Raw genomic sequence first — 22,327 nt, 5'->3', positions numbered from 1 at the left:
AGGGTAAAAAAATAGGTTTAGAAAAAAAAATTAAACATGTTTAAAATGTGACCAGGTTGAGCTCAAACATTCAAGTTCTGACCTTCTCACCCCGATTAGTCCGATTCATTTTCTATAATTTTTAATATATTATACAAAAAAATACAATATAAATCATTGATCTATTCGAAAGTTTTTATTTAAATAATTGGACTATTAAGTTTTTTTTAGTAAAGTTTAGCTAACAACTTCCAAGCGATGGTACAACTATCAGTATGGCGGATCAACACCTATAGACAAGTAGAAGAATATAGGTTAGATCCAAATCAATCTAATGGACAAGTGTGGAGATTGAAAAAGAAATTTATTTAGATTTTAGTTCGTAAATTCGTAATTTTTAAAGTTATTTTATGAAAAAATTGAAAAGTTGAAGAGTAAATGAGAGCTTTTGGTTGGTATAGGTTATGCGAATAGAGAAGGCCAAACAACAATAATTTTAACAGCTTTGTGACTTAAATAAAAAACCATTTTATAACTTTTTTAAATTTAGAGTTACTTAAACTAGTAATCTTATAAGTACTAAATTATGTTTAAAAAAAACCAGGTTGAGGTTGGGAGCTTGCAATTTGCTATGTTTTAGGTAGTGTCCAATTTCATGCTTGACCAAAGCTTCAGTTTGACTTAAATGTAAAGCAACCAATTGAAAGTGTCAACCAAAGCCATTCAAAGTAAAGCAACCAATTGAAAGTCTGAACCAAAGCCATTAGAATTGCCAAACAATTTTTTTCCCGAGAAAAAGAAATATCACTCAAGTATACTTGATTTTCATATGTAACTTTCCACTATTTCCGTAAGCTAATTGTACCTGATACAGTAGGCTTTTCATATAAAACGAAAAGAACGAATTGTATACATTAGCCTTTCTCGTCCACCTACCGCCTCCCATTTATTTAAACCTTTGACTCTGAACATATCACATTAACCTTTCAGCTGATCCTTCCTCCTGCTATGGATAACATATTGGAAAGAGCTGCTCGAGCAGGAAATATTAGTGAGTTGTATACATTAATCGAGAGAGATGGAAATGTTTTGAAGCGCTTTGATGAGGTGGAGTTTGTCAATACTCCATTACACATTGCTGTAGACGAAGGGTGCATTGAGTTTGCAATGGAGATTATGAGTTTAAAGCCATCCTTTGCCAGGAAGCTAAACCACCAAGGCTTGAGCCCTATTCACCTTGCTGTCGAGAAAGGCAATCAAGAGATGGCGTTGCGTCTCATAGAAACCGATAATGATCTTGTTCGTGTTAGAGGGAAAAATGGTGTGACTCCTTTGCATTACATTTGTGAAGTTGGAACCCACGATGGTCTGTTAGATACATTTCTGAAGACTTGTCCTGATAGTATCAGAGATGTAACAACAGCGAATTGCACCGCTTTGCATATTGCAACGGAGAACAATAGATTAGACGCTCTTCAAGTCCTAACTCGAACACTTAGGAAGAAAGACTATTGCTGGGAAGTGGTAAACAGGAAAGACAAAAATGGCAACACTGCACTTCACATTGCTGCTAGAAATTATCAACCCGAGGTTTGACTCATCCGCTTTGATAACTAATATTACATAGATTCTTTTTTATTTCATGGACATGACTCTGTATCTTTTTTTATATCTCAAACTATTGATTAAACAGATGGTCAAAGTGCTATTAAACTGTAGAGCCAATAAGCATGCCACCAATCAGCATGGTTTGACAGCATTGGATGTTGCACAAAACCGTAATAGCAGAGAAAGCATCACTGTTCTACGCGGTTGCTTTATTCCAAGAGTTTCAAACTTTAATCATAAGTTGGAGAAACAAATTGACAAGTATGTGACAAAAGCATCCTTACTAATTTTTCATGATATGGATAATATATCAGGCGATGACCGCAGTGCCTTATTAGTTATTTTAGGACTCCTGCTAACTGCAACCTACCAAGCCAGTCTTAGCCCACCTGGTGGTGTTTGGCAAGGCGACAGTTCCTCAAACTCTGTCACTACACGTATTGATGAAAGGAAATTACCTGGGAGTATAGGGACATCAGTCATGGGTCAATCCTTTTTTCTTATTTTCTATATTTTAACCTATGTTGTCTTCATTGTAACCTTTTTCCTAACCCTAGCGCTACTTAAACCGTTTCCCCATGGTTTCAGGACAGCACTTCAAGTATTACTTGCGTTTCTTGCTGCATGCTTCGACCAATCAATATCTTCCATAGCTCCAACCTTTTTAACAGTTATAATTCTCCGTATATTTTCAACAATTATTTTCATTTTAATGGTCTTCATGTGTATCTCATATCGGGTGTCAAAACTCAGTGTTTCAATAGTTGGATGTTGGCTATTGCCTTCGTTTTCTCTTTCCATTTTGGGTGGAGAAAGACTTGTAGGTGTGATTCAAGGATTTTTGTTATTCCTTATTCTACATGATGAATTCTGGAAAGGAACCATTTTAGTTATATGTTATAGTTTATTTGTTAGAATTGATGCTATCGTTGGTGATGGTGATGGTTTTAGTGGTGGTTATAGCTGGACATACCCTATTGTATTCATAGGATACTGGTTATTTCTTAATTTTTGTCAATTCTGTTTAAAACGATGCATTCAATATTATAATAATTAAGTAGTCCAATTGGCATTTAAGCCAACTTAACTATGGAAACCTATTCTTGTTTTGTATCTATTTGTAACATGTTTGAATGGGTTTGTTTTCTTTGTAAGTTATAATTTGAATACATTTATCAATAGCATATACAAATTAATGTAGGTTTTAGGTTTTGTTTTCTTTGTAAGCTACATAGTAGCATAACAATGGACATGACCATTACCTTTAATTTTATATTTATTAAAATTAATATCTTAGCTTTTTATAAATTTCAAACAGTAGCAGTATCATTTACCTTACTACACAAAATAATTTTATTTTCTAAAGATAATTTATTATGAATTAGAAAAAAATTAGAAATGGTGAAAATACAATCATACTATTTGATAACAAAAAAAGACAATACATTCTAGATTCAAATCATAAAGTACAAATGGGATATAATCTAGACAAAAATGATTTGAATTAAGAAAAAAATATTTTGGATAAATAATAGACTTATTTAAAGATTAAATTATTCACCGGATCCATAGGTTTGTCCAAAATTTAGAAGAATTGAAAAATGAATTTGAATAAAAAAATTAGATATGTTTAATATATATATATAAGGCTTGAACTCAAATATTTAAGGCTTAGCCTTGAGTGGCCCGACCCATTTTCTAGTTTATAATATTAATTTATTTTTATATATTATATAGGTAAATATTAAATAGTTTGATGTATATAAAATTTTAATAAATGAAAAATATTAAATATAATATGGGCTAAGCTTAGGTTAATCATTTACAAATATATATAAATTTGGATAAAATGTGTTATCATCATACTTAAGTTCAACCCGAAACCTAGATTAACACATTAATACATCTAATAAAATCTATAAATGATTTACTCATAGTGTAATTCGAATTTGGACATTCAAAATTCGATGTTTGAACCTTACTAGCATAGTCAAAGACTTGTTGGCAAAAAAGGAAAAAGAACAGGAAGAAATCTTAAATTAATAACATAATGATATGTTTGATAAGAGTATTTTTTTCCTTAAAGTAAACACAATTATCAAAGTTACTTCTTTTGCAATCATGAGAAGTCATAAAGGAATCAAACATCTTATACCACTATCTTGGTGACTGTTTCAAAACATAAAGGGACTTCTTCAGTAAGCAAACATAGTCCTCTTTTTTTGAGACTATAAAACCCTCTGGTTGTTGCATGTAAATATCCTCCTAAAGTTCTCCATGCAAAAATGTAGTTTTTACATCTAACTGCTCAAGCTTCAAATCATGCATGGCCACAATACCAAGCAAAGCTCGAATCGAACTATGCTTCACAACTGGGGAGAACACATCTGTGAAGTCCACTCCTGGAATTTCACTGTAACCCTTTGCAACAAGCCTTGTTTTATATCTGGGTTCTTCAACTCTTGAAGTACATTCTTTCTTTTTAAACACCTATTTACAACAAACAACCTTCTTGCCTTTAGAAAGTTTCACAATATCCCATGTTCTGTTTTTATGGAGTGATTCCATCTCCTCTTGCATGGTAAACATCCACTTTTCCGAGTCTTCATAACTAACTACCTCAGAATAATTAGATGGCTATTGGTTTGCATCTATATCTTCAGCCACATTTAAAGTATAAACAACTAGATTAGCGTCGACATACTTCTTTGGATGTTTAATCTCTCTTCTAGTTCTGTTTTTGACGATAGAGTATTGTGGTAAAGAAGCAACTCTATTTTGAATTTCTGTACTGACTTGAGAAGTCAACTCTATCGTAGATTTTGGATTAATCTAATGCTCCACCTACTTTTGATGTTCTTTATTGGAAGAGTCTTTAAGAGATAAGTTAGGTAGCATAGCAGTTTCATCAAAAACAACATCTCTGCTAATTACAACTTTTTTATTTTCAGGATACCACAACTTATACCCTTTTACACCAGCCTTATAACCAAGAAAAACACATTTAATGGATCTCAATTCCAATTTTCCATTATCAACATGAGCATACGCATTACACCCAAAGATCTTTAAATCAGAATAGTCAGCAGGATTACCAGACCATACCTCTTGTGGAGTCTTTTTCTCAATGGCAACGGATGGAGATCGGTTGATCAAAAAACATGTAGTAGAGGTTGCTTCGGCCCAAAACAACTTCGGTAAGTTAGCATTCGACAACATACATCAAACTTTCTCCATAATCGTTTTGTTCATTTATTCTGTAATGTCGTTTTGTTGTGGAGTATGACGAACTGTCAAGCATCTCACGATCTTTTCTAACTTGCATAGTTCATTAAACTCATTAGAACAGAACTTTAAGCCATTATCTGTGTGAAGGTGTTTTATTTGTTTTCCCTTCTGTTTTTCAATCATAGTTTTCCAAGACTTAAATGCAGAAAACACATTGCTTTTCTGCTTCAGGAAAAACGCCCAAACTTTTCCAGAAAAATCATCAATAAGTGTTAGCATATAATTAGTTCCACCTTTCGAAGGCACCCTGGATGGTCCCCCATAGATCAGAATGATTATACTCCAACATTTCCCTCGTGTTATGGATTCCTCTAGTGAATCGAACTCTCTCTTACTTCCCAAAAACACAGTACTCACAAAACTTCAGTTTGCAAATTCATTACCCATCAATAAGTCCTCTTTTACTCAATTCTATCATGTCATTCTCATTCATATGCCCTAGGCACATATGCCAAAGTCTAGTAACATCATCATCTGACAAGGAAGAGGAAGCGACAGCTGCATCATCAGTAACAGTAGAACCCTACAAAACATATAACTTAACAGTTTTTCTCTACCCTTCTATCACAATGAGAGAACTTTTGGAAATCTTCAAAACCCCACTTTCAGCTGTGTATTTGTACTCTTTTGAATCAAGAGTACTCAACGAAATTAAATTTCTCTTCAATTCTAGAACATGTCGTACATCACTAAGTGTTTTAACAACTCCGTCAAACATCTTAACTTTAATCGTTCCAACACTTGTGATTTTACATGAAGCATTATTTCCCAACAAAACAACACCTTCAGACACTATTTTGTAAGTTGTAAACCAATCCCGATTGGTACTCATTTGGAAGGTGCAGCTCAAATCAATGATCCACTCCTCGCTTACTTTAGAATTGTTAACAGAAGCGACTAGAAGTTCACCATCGCTATAGTCTTCTACAGCGTCAGCTTCACTGAATTTTTCTAGTGTTTTCCCTTTTGATTCACGGCCTCCCTTTTGATTTTGTTCTATAACACCCCTAACCCGTATCCAACACCAGAACAGGGTTACAAAGCATTACCGGACTTAAAATAGAACAAACATACATTTCATGTTCATCACATATTCAAATAAAAAACCATTCATAATCAATCATATATTCCCTAATACGAGCCATCGAGGCCCAAAATAGACATTAAAAATATATCGGGACTCAACCAAGTACTCAATAATTTTTTTAGAAAACATTGAAATTTTTCAAAGTGCAGGGAACACACGCCCGTGTCTTAGGCCGTGTGGGCATTCGAAATAGGGACATATGACCATGTTCCAGCCCATGTCCATACCCGTGTAACTCACTGGCTTAGGTCACACAAACAAACCACATGTCCGTGTGCCAGGCCGTATGCTAGGCTGTGTGAAACCTAGAGGGTATATTAACTTGTGTCACATGGCCAAGCCACACGCCTGTGTGCTAGGCCATGTGAAGCTATTGAATTACTCCATTTGGAAATTACAGGGGATACACGGCCGTGTCACCTGGCCATGTGTCACACACGGTTGAGAACGCCCGTGTTTCTACCCGTGTGGACAAAAATAGGCCATTTTTTAAGCCATATTTCTCTTCCAAAATGGTACCAACCTAAACAAAATAATTTGCATATAACCAAGACATAATTAGACATTTAAAACCAACCAATATCAAGCTTATAACATGTTACAATACCACATACAACCATGATACTTATAGGCACCTCAATTGACCACTTAATTACATGCCAGATATGTCTCCAAAATCTACCTAAATGGCTAAACACATATATGCATCTTTGTGCCTAAAACTTAACATGTATGCCACTTCACAATCTTAACTATTTGGTACACAAAATACCAATTCACAAATAAGGCATTCACATGACAACCTTACACCACATATAATAAGGCCATTTACACATATATACATAACAAAATATACCAAAAACATGTCAAATCAAATGGCTAAATACATGACCAAAACATATAGGCTACCATGAGCCAAAATGACCTATACATGCCATTTAACCAAATTATATTGTCAAAAGTACCAAAATAAGTGTTTGATAGTGTGATGCAATCTCTGACAACTTCCAATCCGTACGAGCTTTTGAACTACTATAAAACACGGAAAATAAAACAGAGTAAGCAATTAAGCTTAGTAAGTTCGTATAACTAGAAATACAACTTACCATTCAACCACAATTTCGGTAAGTAAAATTAAGGCATAAAACAACTCCATTTTTGGCCCAAAAGCCTAACACATAATCATCAACCATGTTAGCCATGTATTCATATGTCAAACATATATACCACTTTCCATATTTCACATAAATACCTGTACTAGTTCGTATTGAACTAGTATAACCTCATAGCAACACTGTGTCCATTGAACCACTCAGAATAATATTGGATATGCTGGTATCTCGCACACTATGTGCCAACACATGGTCAAAACCACTACTATCTCATATCTCGTAGTATCAATGCTCTCTCTCAAGCCATAACTGGGCTACACGGTGCTGCTCACACAAGCTATAAAATAACCACAACACATGCCGAAAACTCGGCCACTGGTAGGACATACTAGACCAGCACCTAAAACACGGTAACCCCTAATGACATGTCATTTGTATCCTATCTATTCTTAATGTTCAACCAGGATCCATAAGTCGCCAAAACTTCGTCGAATATTTTCGTAGAGTAGTATCATCAAAAATATAATAATAAAGCATTTAAATCAAATATAATTTAATTCTTATTAAATATACGAACTTACCTCGAATTCGTACAGAAAAAATCGATCGATTACTCCAACACTTTATCCGCGTGTTTTTGAGCGGAGGGGTAAAATTGTGCTTTTAGTCCCTCCGCCTTTTAAAGTTTTTACAATTAGCTTTCTTTTATTTTTTAAAATTTATCCCTTCAATTTTCCTTGGATTTCAATTTGGTCCCTATTGAACGACGCCGTTTAAAGGGAAAGGGTAAATTGCCCTTCCAGTCCCTCCATGATTATACGCGTGTTCAATACAGTCCTTTGGGCTTTATTTATTGGCGGATTTACCCTAGATTTTTTTATTTGCAATTCAATTTAGTTTTTTTTATATTTTTCTTAAAATTACTTAATTTTAATAATGTAATTATTATTTTTATAATTTTTATATGTAATTATTATTTTATCTTTATATATATGTGTATATTTATTTTTATGTACATATTTATATTTTTTTTCAAACTAATATTTTTCACATATTTATATGTATACACATATTTTTTTAGTTTTGATACGTAGATATTATTTAATTATTTTTAACCTATATATATTTTATATGTACATGTATATATATATCTTTTAGCAAATGTTTTATTTATTTATTTATTTATATATATACGCGTACATTTATTTTTTAAAATGCTCAAATACATATATTTTTAAAGACCTATTTTATAATCTATATATGTTTATATATTTTTGTATATATATAAGTTTATAACCCAAAAATTTCATATATAAATTATGTGCATATCTTTTAATTTCAATGTATATATTATGCACTTTCTTTTCTTTATCTTTTTTAGTTCATTTATTTCTTTGTTGATTTATGTTTTCATTTTTTATCATTTTGCACATTTATTTGATACTTTGTATGTATTCGATTTTTTTAATGATTTTATTTATTTATTTGCTTATATTATTTCTATGCCATTGTAGTATTTATTATTGTTGTATTTGCTATCGCGACATGTATACATACAATATAACATTGCATCATGTTTTACTTGAATTTAAAAATAGAAAATTTTCAAAATAGAGATAATACTCGTATTTAGGATTTTCAAGAAAATTGAGCCCTAGCGATTGGGTTCCGATTTTCTTCGTAAAATCTAACAATCGAGGATTTCTCTTTAATCAAACAAAATAAAACTTGTCATCGGGATTTCAATATGTTGTGTCCTAACGTATTGGATGTGACACGTTGATTTCTCGAGATAAAGGTTTTTTTCAAAAATAAAGGAAACATTGAATGTTTGGGATTTTAAGAAATTGTGCCCTAACGTATTGGGCTGCGATTTCTTCATAAATTTTAAACAATTAAATATTTTCTTAAATTTTATTACACGAATTTTTTTTGGACTAACTCATCTTGAAGAGAATAAAATGTTGTGCCCTAACGCATTGGGTGTGATATTCTTCTTTTTAAAATGAGAAAGTCTTAATAAATAATTTAATTTAACTAAGGATAGTATTTATTAACTCTCGACATTAAGACACTAATTAATCAACTAGGTACCAATTTTTGGGCGTAACGAGGGTGCTAATCCTTCCTCGTACGTAACCGACTCCCGGATCCGTTTTTCTAAAACTTGTAGACCAAAGCCATTTTTAGGTGATCCAATCACACATCAATAAAAGATTGGTGGCTACTCTAAATTTTCATCGATAACTAATTTTTGTTTTTTTTCTAAAATAAAAATGGTTTCGACAGTACATATTACCAATAATAATTCAATTCCAATAATAAAACACATATCTATATAATATTCATCACCAAATAACATTCACTTTAATTAAAATTATACAGAATATAGTTCATACGAACTTACCAGGATAAATTGTAGAAATACCAAAATTTAGGGACATTTTGGTAATTTTCTATTTTCTCAAATTTTCACCCAATCTTGATCTAAATTAATATTTCATTCAATTTACTAATTTAAATAATAAAACAATTAATTTCATGCAATTTGGTCACTTTTTGACATTTTTACAAATTTACTCTTAAAGTTTCACATTTGTTCAATTTAGTCCCTGAACCTAAAACATGTAAATTGATCATTTTTAATGAAAACTCATACTAGTTGAATAATCATATATTTTCCTCCTCCTCTTCATTCCACATCCTTAATGTATATAACATGCTTATAGGTAACATTATCTATAATTTCACCATTTACTTATATATTCATTCAAAGCTGTCCACTTGAGTCATAGTCACTAAATTATTTATATATTGAGTTACAGAACTCCAAATTAATATCCGTTAATTTTATCTGAAAATAGACTCACATATATTCTTACCATAAAATTTTAAGAATTTTTGGTTTAGCGAATAAGTACAGTTTATTCTTTAAAGTCATCCCTGTTCTGCTGTCTGACAGTTCCGACCCTTCTTCACTAAAAATTAATTATCTCCTCGTACAGATTTCAAATGATGTTACGTTTGTTTATGTTGAAAATATACTCATTAATGATTTAAAAATATAAATTTAGGCCTCTAATTATTTTTCTCCAATTTCTGATGATCTTCCAAAGTTAGTACAGGGGAACCCAAAATCATTCTGACATTATCTCACAAAACCTACTATATCTCATAATTTACCATTCCATTACTTACACCATTTCTTCTATGAGAAACTAGACTCAATAAAATTTAATTTCATATTTTTTTCATCCTCTAATTCCATTTATACGATTTTTGGTAGATTTTCAAAGTCAGACTACTGCTGCTGTCTCAAAACTGTTTTAGTGTAAAATGTTGATAACTAAATTTATAACACTTTCCTTTCCTTTCTCTTCAATATTTTCCATCACTTTCTCTTATTTCCCTTTACTAACATAACAAGAATATAGAACCTTATATAATGAAACTCTACCTTAACATTAATTTCCTACTTTTTCAATAATATCAAACTCAAAAGTATATAAAAATCTTGATGTTCTTACCTTATGCCATTGATTTCAATCTTTAACTTGATTTTCTCCCTCCTCCAGCTTCTATTTCTTGAATCTAACTTGATATTCTAGCTCCCCATAGTCTCCTTTTTATCTTTCTCTCTTGATGAATATGGAAATTCTTTTGATTTCTAAGTGAAAATGGTGAATTTTTGGTAGAAGGACCAAATTGTAAAGAAAAGAAAGTTTCTATCTTTCGTTTCTCTTCATACGTTAGTTGCATGGGGAAGAAGATGATGGTTCTTCATCTTTTCTTCCATATATATACACTAAATAAAATAATAATAAAATAATAAAATATCATTTAAAAATCAAACTTAAATATTAATAAATTAATATTTATTTATTTAATCTAAAATATCTCCAACATCATCATTATTTTCTAATTGACCATTTTGCCCTTTAGATCTTTTAAAATTCCATCCTTGAGTCATCACTTAATTTGGTAAAATTACAATTTAGTCCCTCATAATTCTTCATCTATTCAATTTGGTACCAATTGATCCATCTTCCTTAGTTTCTAGATTATTCCACCCTTAAAATATTTACACTATTGGTCCTTCAACTTTTTTCATATTTACACTTTAACCCCTCAAATTTTGAGTATTTACTCTTGGGTAACAAAACTTTTCTCACTTTTTCAATTTAATCCTTTCTTGAATTAATATGTCATAATCTACTTTCCAATGTTGACATAACTCAATTGCCCTTTTTATTACTTTATTTCCTTATTTTACCATATCAGGGATATTATCTTACTTTCTTACTGTAGTAATTTTCGGGGTATTACAATTTCATAGCTAGTTATCCCTTCTAGCTTCTAGAATTCAAATTCTACAATTTATACAAATAGGTCATTTCCTTAATAAATCACTAAATCGATAAAATTTTCATATCAGTATTTTCATGCAACCTTCCTATCATAATGCAACCAATGTCATAATTTTAAAATAATTTTTTTCTCGTCGGATTTGTGGTCACGAAACCATTGTTCCATCTAGACCCAAAATCGGGCTGTTACAGAAACAAACTTCAATGACTGGCGTGGAGGAAATTCATCTCGTGAGAGAAGAAGAGGTAGGGCTGGTGGCCAATTCAATAGACAGAACCAACGGTATAGAGATGACGATAGAGGAGAAAATAGTAGTCCAAAACAATGCTACTATTGCAAAGGTTCGGGCATATTGAGAGGTTTTGCAAGCTTAAAGAGAAGTAGGCTAACCTAGCTCATGAAGATAGTGAAGAAGATGAGACAGAGAGCCTATTCGTTGCATACTTTAGTGCTAAGGAGTGTTCTCTTGAGGTTTGGTTCATAGATAGTGGCTGTAGCAATCATATGACAAGTGAATTAAGTCTCTTCAGCAACTTAGATAAGTCGGTAACTAGTCGAATAACGCTTGGTGATGGAACTGTTCATGCAACAAAGGGAAAAGATACTGTGTAGATTAATTCCCTATGTCTTAATTGCATTCATAATGTTTTGTATGTTCCAGACTTAAATTCTAATTTGCTAAGTGTTGGGCAATTTATAGTGGATGGGTATTCACTTGTCTTTGAGGAATTCAATTGCCGCATTTTTAAGGATAAATTGAAAAATCACTTGTTAGCGAGTGTTCCAATGGCAAAAAATAAGATTTTTCCTTATAATCTTGCAATTGATGAAAAGCTTGCATTGAAGGCAAAATCATTTGATGAAAATTGGTTGTGGCATCACAGATATGGGCACTTAAATTTTGGTAGTTTGAAACTCAAGTCAGAAAAGAATTTAGTTGATGGTTTACCTCCAATAAAAAATGTTGGTGATGTATGTGAGAGCGGTATATTTGGGAAACAATATTGAGATTCATTTCCAAAGGGCAAGGCAAGGAGAGCTTCCCAACTTGCTGAACTTATTCATGCTGATCTTTGCGGGCCGATGAGAACACTTTCTCTCAGTAACAACAGGTACTTTTTAGTCTTTGTTGATGAGTACAGTAGAATGACATGGGTGTACTTTGTCAAAGAAAAATCAGAGGCTCTTTCAGTTTTCAAGAAGTTTATAGTAAGTATTGAGAAACAAAGTGGCCAACCTATAAAGACCTCGTGGACAGATTGTGGTGGAGAATTTCTCTCTACTGAATTCACCAAATTCTGTGAAGAATATGGCATTCAACGCCAGCTAATAGAAAGCTACACTCCTCAACAAAACGGAGTCGTTGAGAGGAAGAATCAGAGTCTTGTTGAGATGGGAAAATGCTTACTTAAAGCTAAAGATCTTCCAAAAAGTTTATGGGCAGAAGCAATTCACACAGCAGTGTACATCCTCAACCGATCTCCAACAGTAGCTCTAGAACAAAAAATACCATTTAAAGCTTGGCATGGGTGGAAACTTGAGGTAACTCATATGAGAATTTTTTGTTGCATTGTATTTGGGCATATTCCATCTCAAAAGAGATGAAAATTAGATGATAATAGCACTAAATGTATCTTTGTTGGTTATAGCTCTGAAACTAAAGGATATCGATTGTATAATCCTTTATCTAAGAAGCTATTAATTAGTCGTGATATTGTTTTTGATGAGAAAGACTCTTGGAATTGGAAGGAATTACAAGCAGGTTCAGAAGCATTACTTGAAGATGGTGAATGTCTCGACACTCATCCAAGTCAAGAAAATGGAGATGGAAGTTCTTGCTCAACAGCACTAAGCAATACTTCAGTAATTCCAAATACCACTTCATCAAGCTCTTCTTCATTAGAATCACCACCTAGGAAATGGAGATCGTTGGAAGAAATTTATGCAAGCAATCAAATCGTCTTGGAAATCCAAGACGTTGGAAGATCCAATCATCTTTGAAGAAGCAATCAAATCCAAGGAATGGCGAGATGCAATGGATGATGAAATGAAAGCCTTGGAAAGGAACAAGACGTGGGAATTAGTAGATCTTCCAAATGGAAAAGAAGCTATTGGATTAGAATGGATTTTCAAAACTAAATTTCAAGCTGATGGTTCCATTCAAAAGCATAAAGCAAGACTGCTTGCACGAGGATATATGCAGCGTGAAGGGTTAGATTTCCAAGAAACTTTCTCTCCGGTAGCAAGATTTGACACCATTTGTGTTATTCTGTCAATTACAACTCAATTAAGTTGGGAGGTTTATTAGTTCGATGTCAAGTCGGCCTTTTTAAATGGGACCTTAGAAAAGGAAGTATATCTGCAACAACCAAAAGGTTACGAGATTACAAATCAAGAAGAGAAAGTGTATAGGTTGAAAAAGGCTCTATATGGCTTAAAGCAAGCGCCGCGAGCCTGGTATGGAAGAATTGATGGACATTTCTGCAATAATGGTTTTCAAAGAAGCCCTAGTGAGCCAAATTTATATGTGAAAAGTAGAGGTACTTCTGAGATTCTCATTATTTGCCTTTATGTTGATGATTTGATTTATACTAGCAATAGTAGTGCTTTGTTGAATGAGTTTAAAAGGCTGATGACAAACGAATTTGAACTGATTGATTTGGGGTTGATGAGTTTCTTTCTAGGGCTAGAAATTAAACAATGTGCAGAGGGTATTTTTATGTCTCAAGAAAAATATGTGAATGATCTCCTTGAAAAGTTCAACTTGAAGGACTGCAATCTCGTGAGTACTCCAATGTGCACCAATCAAAAATTTTGTTTAGATGATGGGGGAGAGAAAATTGATTGTCAATTGTTTCGAAGTTTGATTGGGAGTCTGTTGTATCTAACAAATAGTAGACCTGATATTTTGCAAGCAACAAGTCTCTTGTCCAGATATATGCAGAGTCCAAGCAAGCATCATTTTGGAGCTGCCAAGCGAATCTTACGCTATTTAAAGGGGACAAGCTCATTTGGAATATGGTATAAGGTCTCTAGCAATCAAAGACTGTATGGTTTTTCAGATAGTGATTTGGGTGGTTGCATTGAAGATCGCAAGAGTACAACTAGTTACGTTTTTACTATAGGTAGCGGAGCTGTTTCATGGAGCTCAAAGAAGCAACCATCAACTGCTTTATCATCTACAGAGTCGAATATATGGCTGTTACTGCTGCTGCGTGTCAAGCTATCTGGATACGAAGAATTCTTGATGATTTAAAGCTAACACAAGTGAAGGCAACTACCATCTATTGTGATAATCAGTCAACAATTACAATGACAAAAAAACCCTGTTTATCACAGTAGAACAAGACACATTGAAACATGTCATCATTTCATAAGAGAGCTGGATACAAAGGGAGATATCAAGTTGGAGCACTGTTGCACTGAAGAACAAGTTGCTGATTTGTTCACAAAGCCACTTCCACCGAAGAAGTTCATGTATTTGAGAGAATTGTTGGGTGTTGGAGAATTTCTACCTTAAGGGGGAGTGTTAAAGGGTAATGTAGAAATTATTTGTTACTGGTTGAATAAGTTAGTTGTTGAGTCAATCAAAGTCTGTTTTAAAAACAGACTTAGTCTTTGTTTAATTCCAGTAGTGTTCCTTTTATTTAGGAGATTTATTAAGATACTATTAGAGTCCTAATATATCTCTAAGTTGTTTGCTACTTCAGTATTTAAAGTACTCTTCATGGAATAAAGGTGCACGTCACTGTCTTCAGTTTTTCTGAATTCCTATTGCTTCTGTTTAAGTCCTTTGTTCTGTTTTTTTGCTTTTATATTCAGCAGCAGTTTTTTGTGAACAATTAATTGATTCTAGGCTTTTTATATCCTAAACTATCAATTGAACAGGTGCTTAAACTACTATTAAATTGCAAGGCTGATAAGCATGCTACCAATCAAGTTGGTTTGACCGCACTGGGTGTTGCACAACAACATAATAACAGAGAAAACATTGCTATTCTGAAAGGCTGCTTTATTCCAGTAGTTTCAAACTTTAAACGTAAGTTGGAGAAACAAGTTGTCAAGTACGTGACAAAAGCATCACTACTAATTTTTCAAAATATGGACAATATATCAGCCGATGACCACAATGCCTTGCTAGTCATTTTAGGACTGCTTCTAACTGCAACCTACCTGTTGAACTTTGTCCTGCAGTACAACAATTGACCAGCAGCTACACAACTCACAAGCAGCAACAACATTGCTTGGAATGCAGCATTGAAGCTGGACCGAATGAAGCAATCTGTTTTGTTCATTTTGTTCCTATGTAATCTTGTTTAGTTCATTTATAATTTGCTTACAAAGTTAGTAGGATTAGTTTTTGATGTGAATTTGATGTAAAAGCTGATATGTTTGCTTCCTTTTGTGTATAAGTTAAGTTAACATTAGTATAGCTTAAGTGGGAGCAGTTAAAGTCATTAGGTAACTGTCCAATTCATTTTGTAACTCCAATATATTTCAAATTTGAATGAAAAATCAGCAGCATTATTTCAGTTACAATTTGACCATTGTTTTTAGCTCTGTTTTTCGATTTACTTTGCTGTTTTCATCTTTGTTTTGCTGCCAATGTTCCAACACTATCAAGCCACTCTAAACCCACCTGGTGGAGTTTGACAAGGTGAAAATACCTCAAAGTCCAAAGGATCATATGATGCAATGGTACAAGGGAAATCAGTCATGGATCCATTGAATTTTCTTCTCTTCTATATTCCAACCTATCTTGTGTTCCTCGTAACATTATTCCTAACACTAGCTCTATTCAAAACTTTTCCCCGTGATTTTAGGAGTGCACTTCAAGTATTATTAGCGTTTCTTGCAGTTTCCTTCGATCAATCAATATCTGACTTAGCACCCACCACTTTAACATACACAATTCTTAATATATTTTCAGGAATTCTTTTCCTTTTAATGGTCTACATGTGTATCCTATATCGGGTGTCAAAAATTAGTGTTTCAATAGTAGGCTGTTGGATATTCCCTTCTAATTTATATTTATGTTTAGGAAGTAAAATAGGTGTAAATGTAGGTCAAGGATCGTTGTTATTCCTTATTTTATATGATGAATTCTGGAAAGGGACTATTTTAGTTGTATGCTATTGTTTATTTCTACGGGTTAATGCTTTTTTTGGTGCTGGAATTGACCTCTATAACTCTCTAGACATTGTTACGTTAATAGGATGCTGGCTATTCCTTAGTCTAGGTCTATCATGCATAATACGGTGCACTTATTTTTGTAACACCCGTTTGTAATATGTAAATGTACATCTCATTTATTTTATTCTAATATTGTTGTTATTCTTTAGATTTATTTCGCTTGCAATTTGATTAGATTTACAAATGGATTAAAACCTCACCCATGTATATTTCACGGTAAAGTATACCATTTCTTTTTGTATATATATCATATATACTACAGGGCCTAATACAGATACTTTGTTATAATACATAAACAACTTAATTTCTGTCTTTTCTCCTTTGTTGGCTTAGATCACAGCACCAATAAGATTAAACATCCATTGCTATAACCTTTCCTATACTAACTGATCATTCTTTATTGTAGACTCCATGAATTATAGTTTTTTTTTTTTTTGTGTAAATAAATTATAATTAATTTAAATGTATTTTAAATTTTTTTATAAAATGTTATTTAATAATTGTTTAATCAATACCTAATTAAAAAGATTAATGTGTACTCTCATTTTTTTTAATAAAATTGTTTTTTTTTAATTGATATTTTCATGATTTTTTTTCTAGCATTCGTATAGTGATCCAAAAATACCATTATAATATGATATATAAAATAAAATAGTATCACGAGAGTGGCCATGTGATATGATATATGTACAAAATGGTTGACTCGCCAACCTTTAACCATCATATTTTATGAATTAAAAAACTTATTTGATAGAATTTTTAATTTAAAAACCTTAATTGCATAAAAAAAAGAGAGGAATTAGTTTTTTTTTTTAAGTGTGAGAACTTTTCGGAGATTGAGCCTAAAGAAATGCTATAATAGGACCAAAATTGTTGAGTAATGATCTGTGTTAACATGTAGGAGTGAAGTAAGCAAATTTAAATTTTTTAAGGAAAATCGAAATTAAATTATAATTTTTACGATAATAAAAATATAATTTCATCATTTTAATTGTTTATATATTTATAAATTTTGAAGGATTAAATTAAATTTTTATTATTTTTAAGAAAGCAAGTACAATTTTACCTTCAATAATATAAAATTTTAAAAATTTTAAACTAACCTAAATACATAAATAATAATATGAGAGGCTGCTTAGCCAATGGCAAGAAGATCAATTAAAATTTGGACAAATGTAACTTTCTTTAAAATAATAAGCAGGCGGACTTGAAAGATTCCTTTTTCTGCTTTCTTTATAAACAAAGCTGCAGAAAATTCTTGATAAATGTTTCCTATTTTAAACTTTCGAGTATGAACATGTGAAAGACCTACTTCATTTCACAGAGCACAATGTTCTTTAGCCCAAAATATTAAAACTATAATATGAACAAACTACAGAGTGTTGAGTATATAATCCTCTACTAATGGCGAAAACTCAAAAATCAAGACCATAAATATACACGCATTTGTCTGCCTTTAATTCACTCTTTCTATTAAAAAAAACCCTCTTTCTCTTTGAATAAATTGTTTTAAGTGACCTTAAACCCTTTCAACCTTTCAATTTTTAGTCTTCCTCACATGGATGAAAATTTAAGAAAGGCCGCTCGTACTGGAAAGGTTAACGAATTGTATAGAGTAATTCTAAGAAATGGAAATGTTTTGAGGCGTGTTGATGAGGTGGAGTTTATTGACACTCCATTACATATAGCTGCAGAAGAAGGGTGCATCGAGTTTGCAATGGAGATGATGAACTTAAAGCCATCATTTTCTCGAAAGCTGAACCACCAAGGTTTGAGCCCACTTCACATTGCGGTTAGAAAAGGGCATAAAGAGATGGCACTCCGCTTCTTGGAGATTGATAAACAACTTATTCGCGTCAGAGGAAAGAAAGGTAAGACTCCATTGCACTATGTAAAGTTGGAAACCAGCTTGGTCTGTTGGATACATTTCTGGAAGCTTCTCCTGATTGTATCCAAGATGTTACGATTGAGAATCGCACTGCTTTGCATATTGCAATCCAAAACAATAGACTGGACGTCCTCCAACTCCTAATTCGAACGCTCAAGAGGAAAGACTATTATTGGGAAGTGGTGAACTGGAAAGACAAAGATGGCAGCACTGCACTTCACATAGCCGCTACCCATGATCAACCCCAGGTTCGACTCAACTGCTTCGATAGTAATTAATATTACATAGATTATTATTTTTTACTTGATAGACATGATTAATTGATTCTAGCCTTTTTTATATCCTAAACTATCAATTGAACAGATGCTTAAACTACTATTAGATTGCAAGGCTGATAAGCATGCTACCAATCAAGTTGGTTGGACCGCACTGGTCATTGCACAACGACATAATAACAGAGAAAACATTGCTATTCTGCAAGGCTCCTTTATTCCAGTAGTTTCAAACTTTAAACGTAAGTTGGAGAAACATGTTGTCAAGTATGTGACAAAAGCATCACTGCTAATATTTCAAAATATGGACAATATATCAGCCGATGACCGCAATGCCTTGCTAGTCATTTTAGGACTGCTTCTAACTGCAACCTACCAAGCCACTCTAAGCCCACCTGGTGGTGTTTGGCAAGGTGAAAATACCTCAAAGTCCAAAGGATCATTTGACAAATGGGTACTAGGGAAATCAGTCATGAATCAATCGTCTTTTCTTCTCTTCTATATTCCAACCTATCTTGTGTTCCTCGTAACATTATTCCTAACACTAGCTCTGCTCAAAACTTTTCCCCGTGAGTTCAGGACTGCACTTCAAGTACTATTAGCGTTTCTTGCAGTGTCCTTCGATGGATCAATATCTTACATAGCCCCCACCAATTTAGCATATGTAATTCTTAATATATTTTCAGGATTTCTTTTCCTTCTAATGTTGTCCATGTGTATCGTATGTCGGGTGTCAAAAATTAGTGTTTCAATAGTGGGATGTTGGATTTTCCCTTCAATCTTAGTTTATTTAGGAAATGAAATAATTATAGGTGTAGTTCAAGGATTATTATTATTCCCTATTTTATATGAGGAATTCTGGAAAGGAACCATTTTTGTTGTATGCTATTGTTTATTTGTAAGTATTGATATTTTCGGTAAAGGTATTAGCCATTGGTACTTAGCTGCATTCATAGTATGCTGGCTATTCCTTAGTCTTGGTCGATTATGCATAATGCGGCGTACTCAATTTTGTAACACCCATTCGTAATATGTCAATGTAACATCTCCTTTATCTTATTCTAGTTTTTTGTTGTTAATTTTTTAATGGGTTTATTTCATTTATAATTTAATTAAATATTTAAGTGGATTAGAATACCAAAAATAAAAATTATAAAAAAAATCTTTAAAATACCAAAAAGTTGTAAATTTTTTTCATAAAATTCTAAAATTTTCTAAAAGACCCTAAAATACATTGTGGTCTCTTAAAAATTTCATATAAATACATTTTATTCTAAAGATAATTTTTGATATATAGATAATAGAATTTTTTAACTCCACATTTGAGATTAAAAGGTTGACAAGTATAGTTAACTAATATTTTTAAAAGAATTTAAAACGTATAAATAAAACACATTATGGTCTCTAAAATTCCAAAAGATACCAAAATTTTTTTTTAAATTAAAATTAAATAAAGTACATTTATAATATTTTAATTAAAATTAAATAAAGTACATTTATAATTTTTTTTCATCATAATTTTGAGATTTCTTTTCTTGATATCAAGGTGGCTTCCCCGTTCACGCCACGGGGTGCCATTTTGTATAAACTTCTGAATATGAAGTATGAACATATCAAAGGCATAATCCATTTAGTACAAAATGATTAAAACCTAAAATCCATAGAAGAAGCAATTCTTTTAACCTTCACCACTACCAACAGTAACTGTTTTATATTGTTTCCTTGTCAACCGCATTTACGGACCATACCAGATTACCAGTCTTTAATTTTTCAACGAATCGCTTTCAGTGGTTAAACCCTTCCAATTTTTCTCCTCCTATTGTCAATTGTCCCCTTCCTCATAGCTACTCCTACAGGAAAGGCGAGAGAATTGTATAGATTAATCTAATGAGATGGAAATGTTTTTAGGCTGCACTAATGACACTTGTTGAAGCCGTGGCCTGCACTGCAACAGAGAACCAACAGCAGCAAGCTGATCAAAGACCAGCAGCAACAAATTGTATAAGTTGAGCTGCTATACTGTTTTGAAGTGAAGCATTGGAATTGGTTCGGATGAAGGATCATATTTTTAATGTTTTATTCCTATGTAACTTTGACCAAATCTTTTGTAATATGATGGCTAAGTTAGTAGGATAGATTGACTGATTTATTTTGATGAAATAGCTGTTATATCAGCTTTCTTTTGTAAGCAAACTTTATTTTTAGTATGTATTAAGTAAGGGCAGTTAAATTAGTAGGTAACTGTCAAATTGTTTTTGTAACTCCCATATATTCAAATTTTGAATGAAAATTACATGACTTCCAGTTACAATTCTTTGCTGAGTTTTTCATTTTTCTAGTTTTCTTTTGCTTCCATTTGGTTTTACTTCTGTTTATGCTGCCATTTATCCAACAAATGGTATCGAGAGCTTTCAATCTTTGAGGGCCTTGGTTGTACACTGTCATTAAGCAAGCTGTACTTGAAACAAAAGAAGCAAAGGTTGTTTTTGGTTGCTGAAAATGAGTTTTACACCACCTCCTCCACTTGTCTTTGCTGGAGAAAATTACAATATCTGGGCAGTAAAAATGAGAACATATCTGCAGGCACATGACCTGTGGAATGTTGTTCTCAATGACACTGAGCCACCACCACTGAGAGCCAACCCGACTATAGCCCAGATCAGGCAGCACAATGAAGATTGTGCCAAGAAGTACAAGGCTATGTCGTGCCTTCAAAGTGGAGTCTCTGATGTTATTTTCACAAGAATAAGGGCTTGTGACACTCCAAAGCAGGCCTGGGACAAACTCAATGAGGAGTTTCAGGGGTCTGACAAGACCAGGCAACAGCAGCTGATCAACATGAGAAGAGATTTTGAAAACCTCAAGATGAAGGACTCAGAAACCATAAAGCAGTATGCTAACAGAATCATGGCTACTGTCAACAATATAAGGCTGCTTGGGGAAGAATTCAGTGACCAAAGAGTGGTTGAGAAGGTCATAACAACCTTGCCAGAGAAGTATGAGGCAAAAATTTCCTCCCTGGAAGATTCAAGGGACTTATCAACGATCCCTTTGACTGAGCTTATAAATGCTCTTTATGCTCAAGAGCAGAGAAGGGCAAATAGGCAGGAGGACCACTACGAAGGAGCTTTTCAGGCTAGAGGCAGAGAAAGCTCAAGTGCAAACTTAAATGCCAAAGGCAAGAAGCCTTGGACTGAGAAAAAGAAGAAAGAACCTATCAAAAGGAAGTTCCCACCTTGTGTCTATTGCAAGAAGACTACTCATCTTGAGAAATACTGCTGGTACAGACCAGACATTCAATGCAGAGCCTGCAAGCAATTTGGCCACATTGAAAAGGTCTGTAAGAGCAAGTCAAAACCACAACCACAATTTCAAAGCCAAGCTCAAGCTGCAGAAGAGGTTGAAGCACCAGAAGAGCATGTTTTTTCAGCATCATGCTTTGCAAGCTCGAGCAAAGTTAGTAAAATATGGCTGATTGACAGTGGATGTACCCACCATATGGCTTCTGAAAAGAGTATATTCAAGGAGCTTG

At 33.0% G+C, this 22,327-nt stretch overlaps 2 protein-coding genes across 2 annotated transcripts; both read left to right on the top strand.

Moving 5' to 3' along the window:
- Positions 1-750: 750 nt before the first annotated feature.
- LOC107930716 (ankyrin repeat-containing protein BDA1) lies at positions 751-2,774 on the top strand. The gene is made up of 2 exons (XM_016862423.2): positions 751-1,569; positions 1,673-2,774. The coding sequence occupies exons 1-2, from the start codon at positions 988-990 to the stop codon at positions 2,642-2,644; spliced, it is 1,554 nt and encodes a 517-aa protein (XP_016717912.2). The 5' UTR covers positions 751-987; the 3' UTR covers positions 2,645-2,774.
- A 15,419-nt stretch (positions 2,775-18,193) lies between these two features.
- On the top strand, positions 18,194-20,805 carry LOC107930700 (ankyrin repeat-containing protein BDA1). The gene is made up of 4 exons (XM_016862409.2): positions 18,194-18,506; positions 18,572-18,771; positions 18,887-19,249; positions 20,704-20,805. Exons 1-4 carry the CDS (start codon positions 18,194-18,196, stop codon positions 20,803-20,805), a joined length of 978 nt encoding a protein of 325 aa, XP_016717898.1.
- The last annotated feature ends 1,522 nt before the right edge of the window (positions 20,806-22,327 follow it).

Source organism: Gossypium hirsutum, chromosome D10 (genome assembly GCF_007990345.1).
Source record: "Gossypium hirsutum isolate 1008001.06 chromosome D10, Gossypium_hirsutum_v2.1, whole genome shotgun sequence".
NCBI lineage: Eukaryota > Viridiplantae > Streptophyta > Magnoliopsida > Malvales > Malvaceae > Gossypium > Gossypium hirsutum.
Note: the sequence above shows the minus strand (reverse complement) of the source record. Positions and strands in the feature narration are given on the sequence as shown.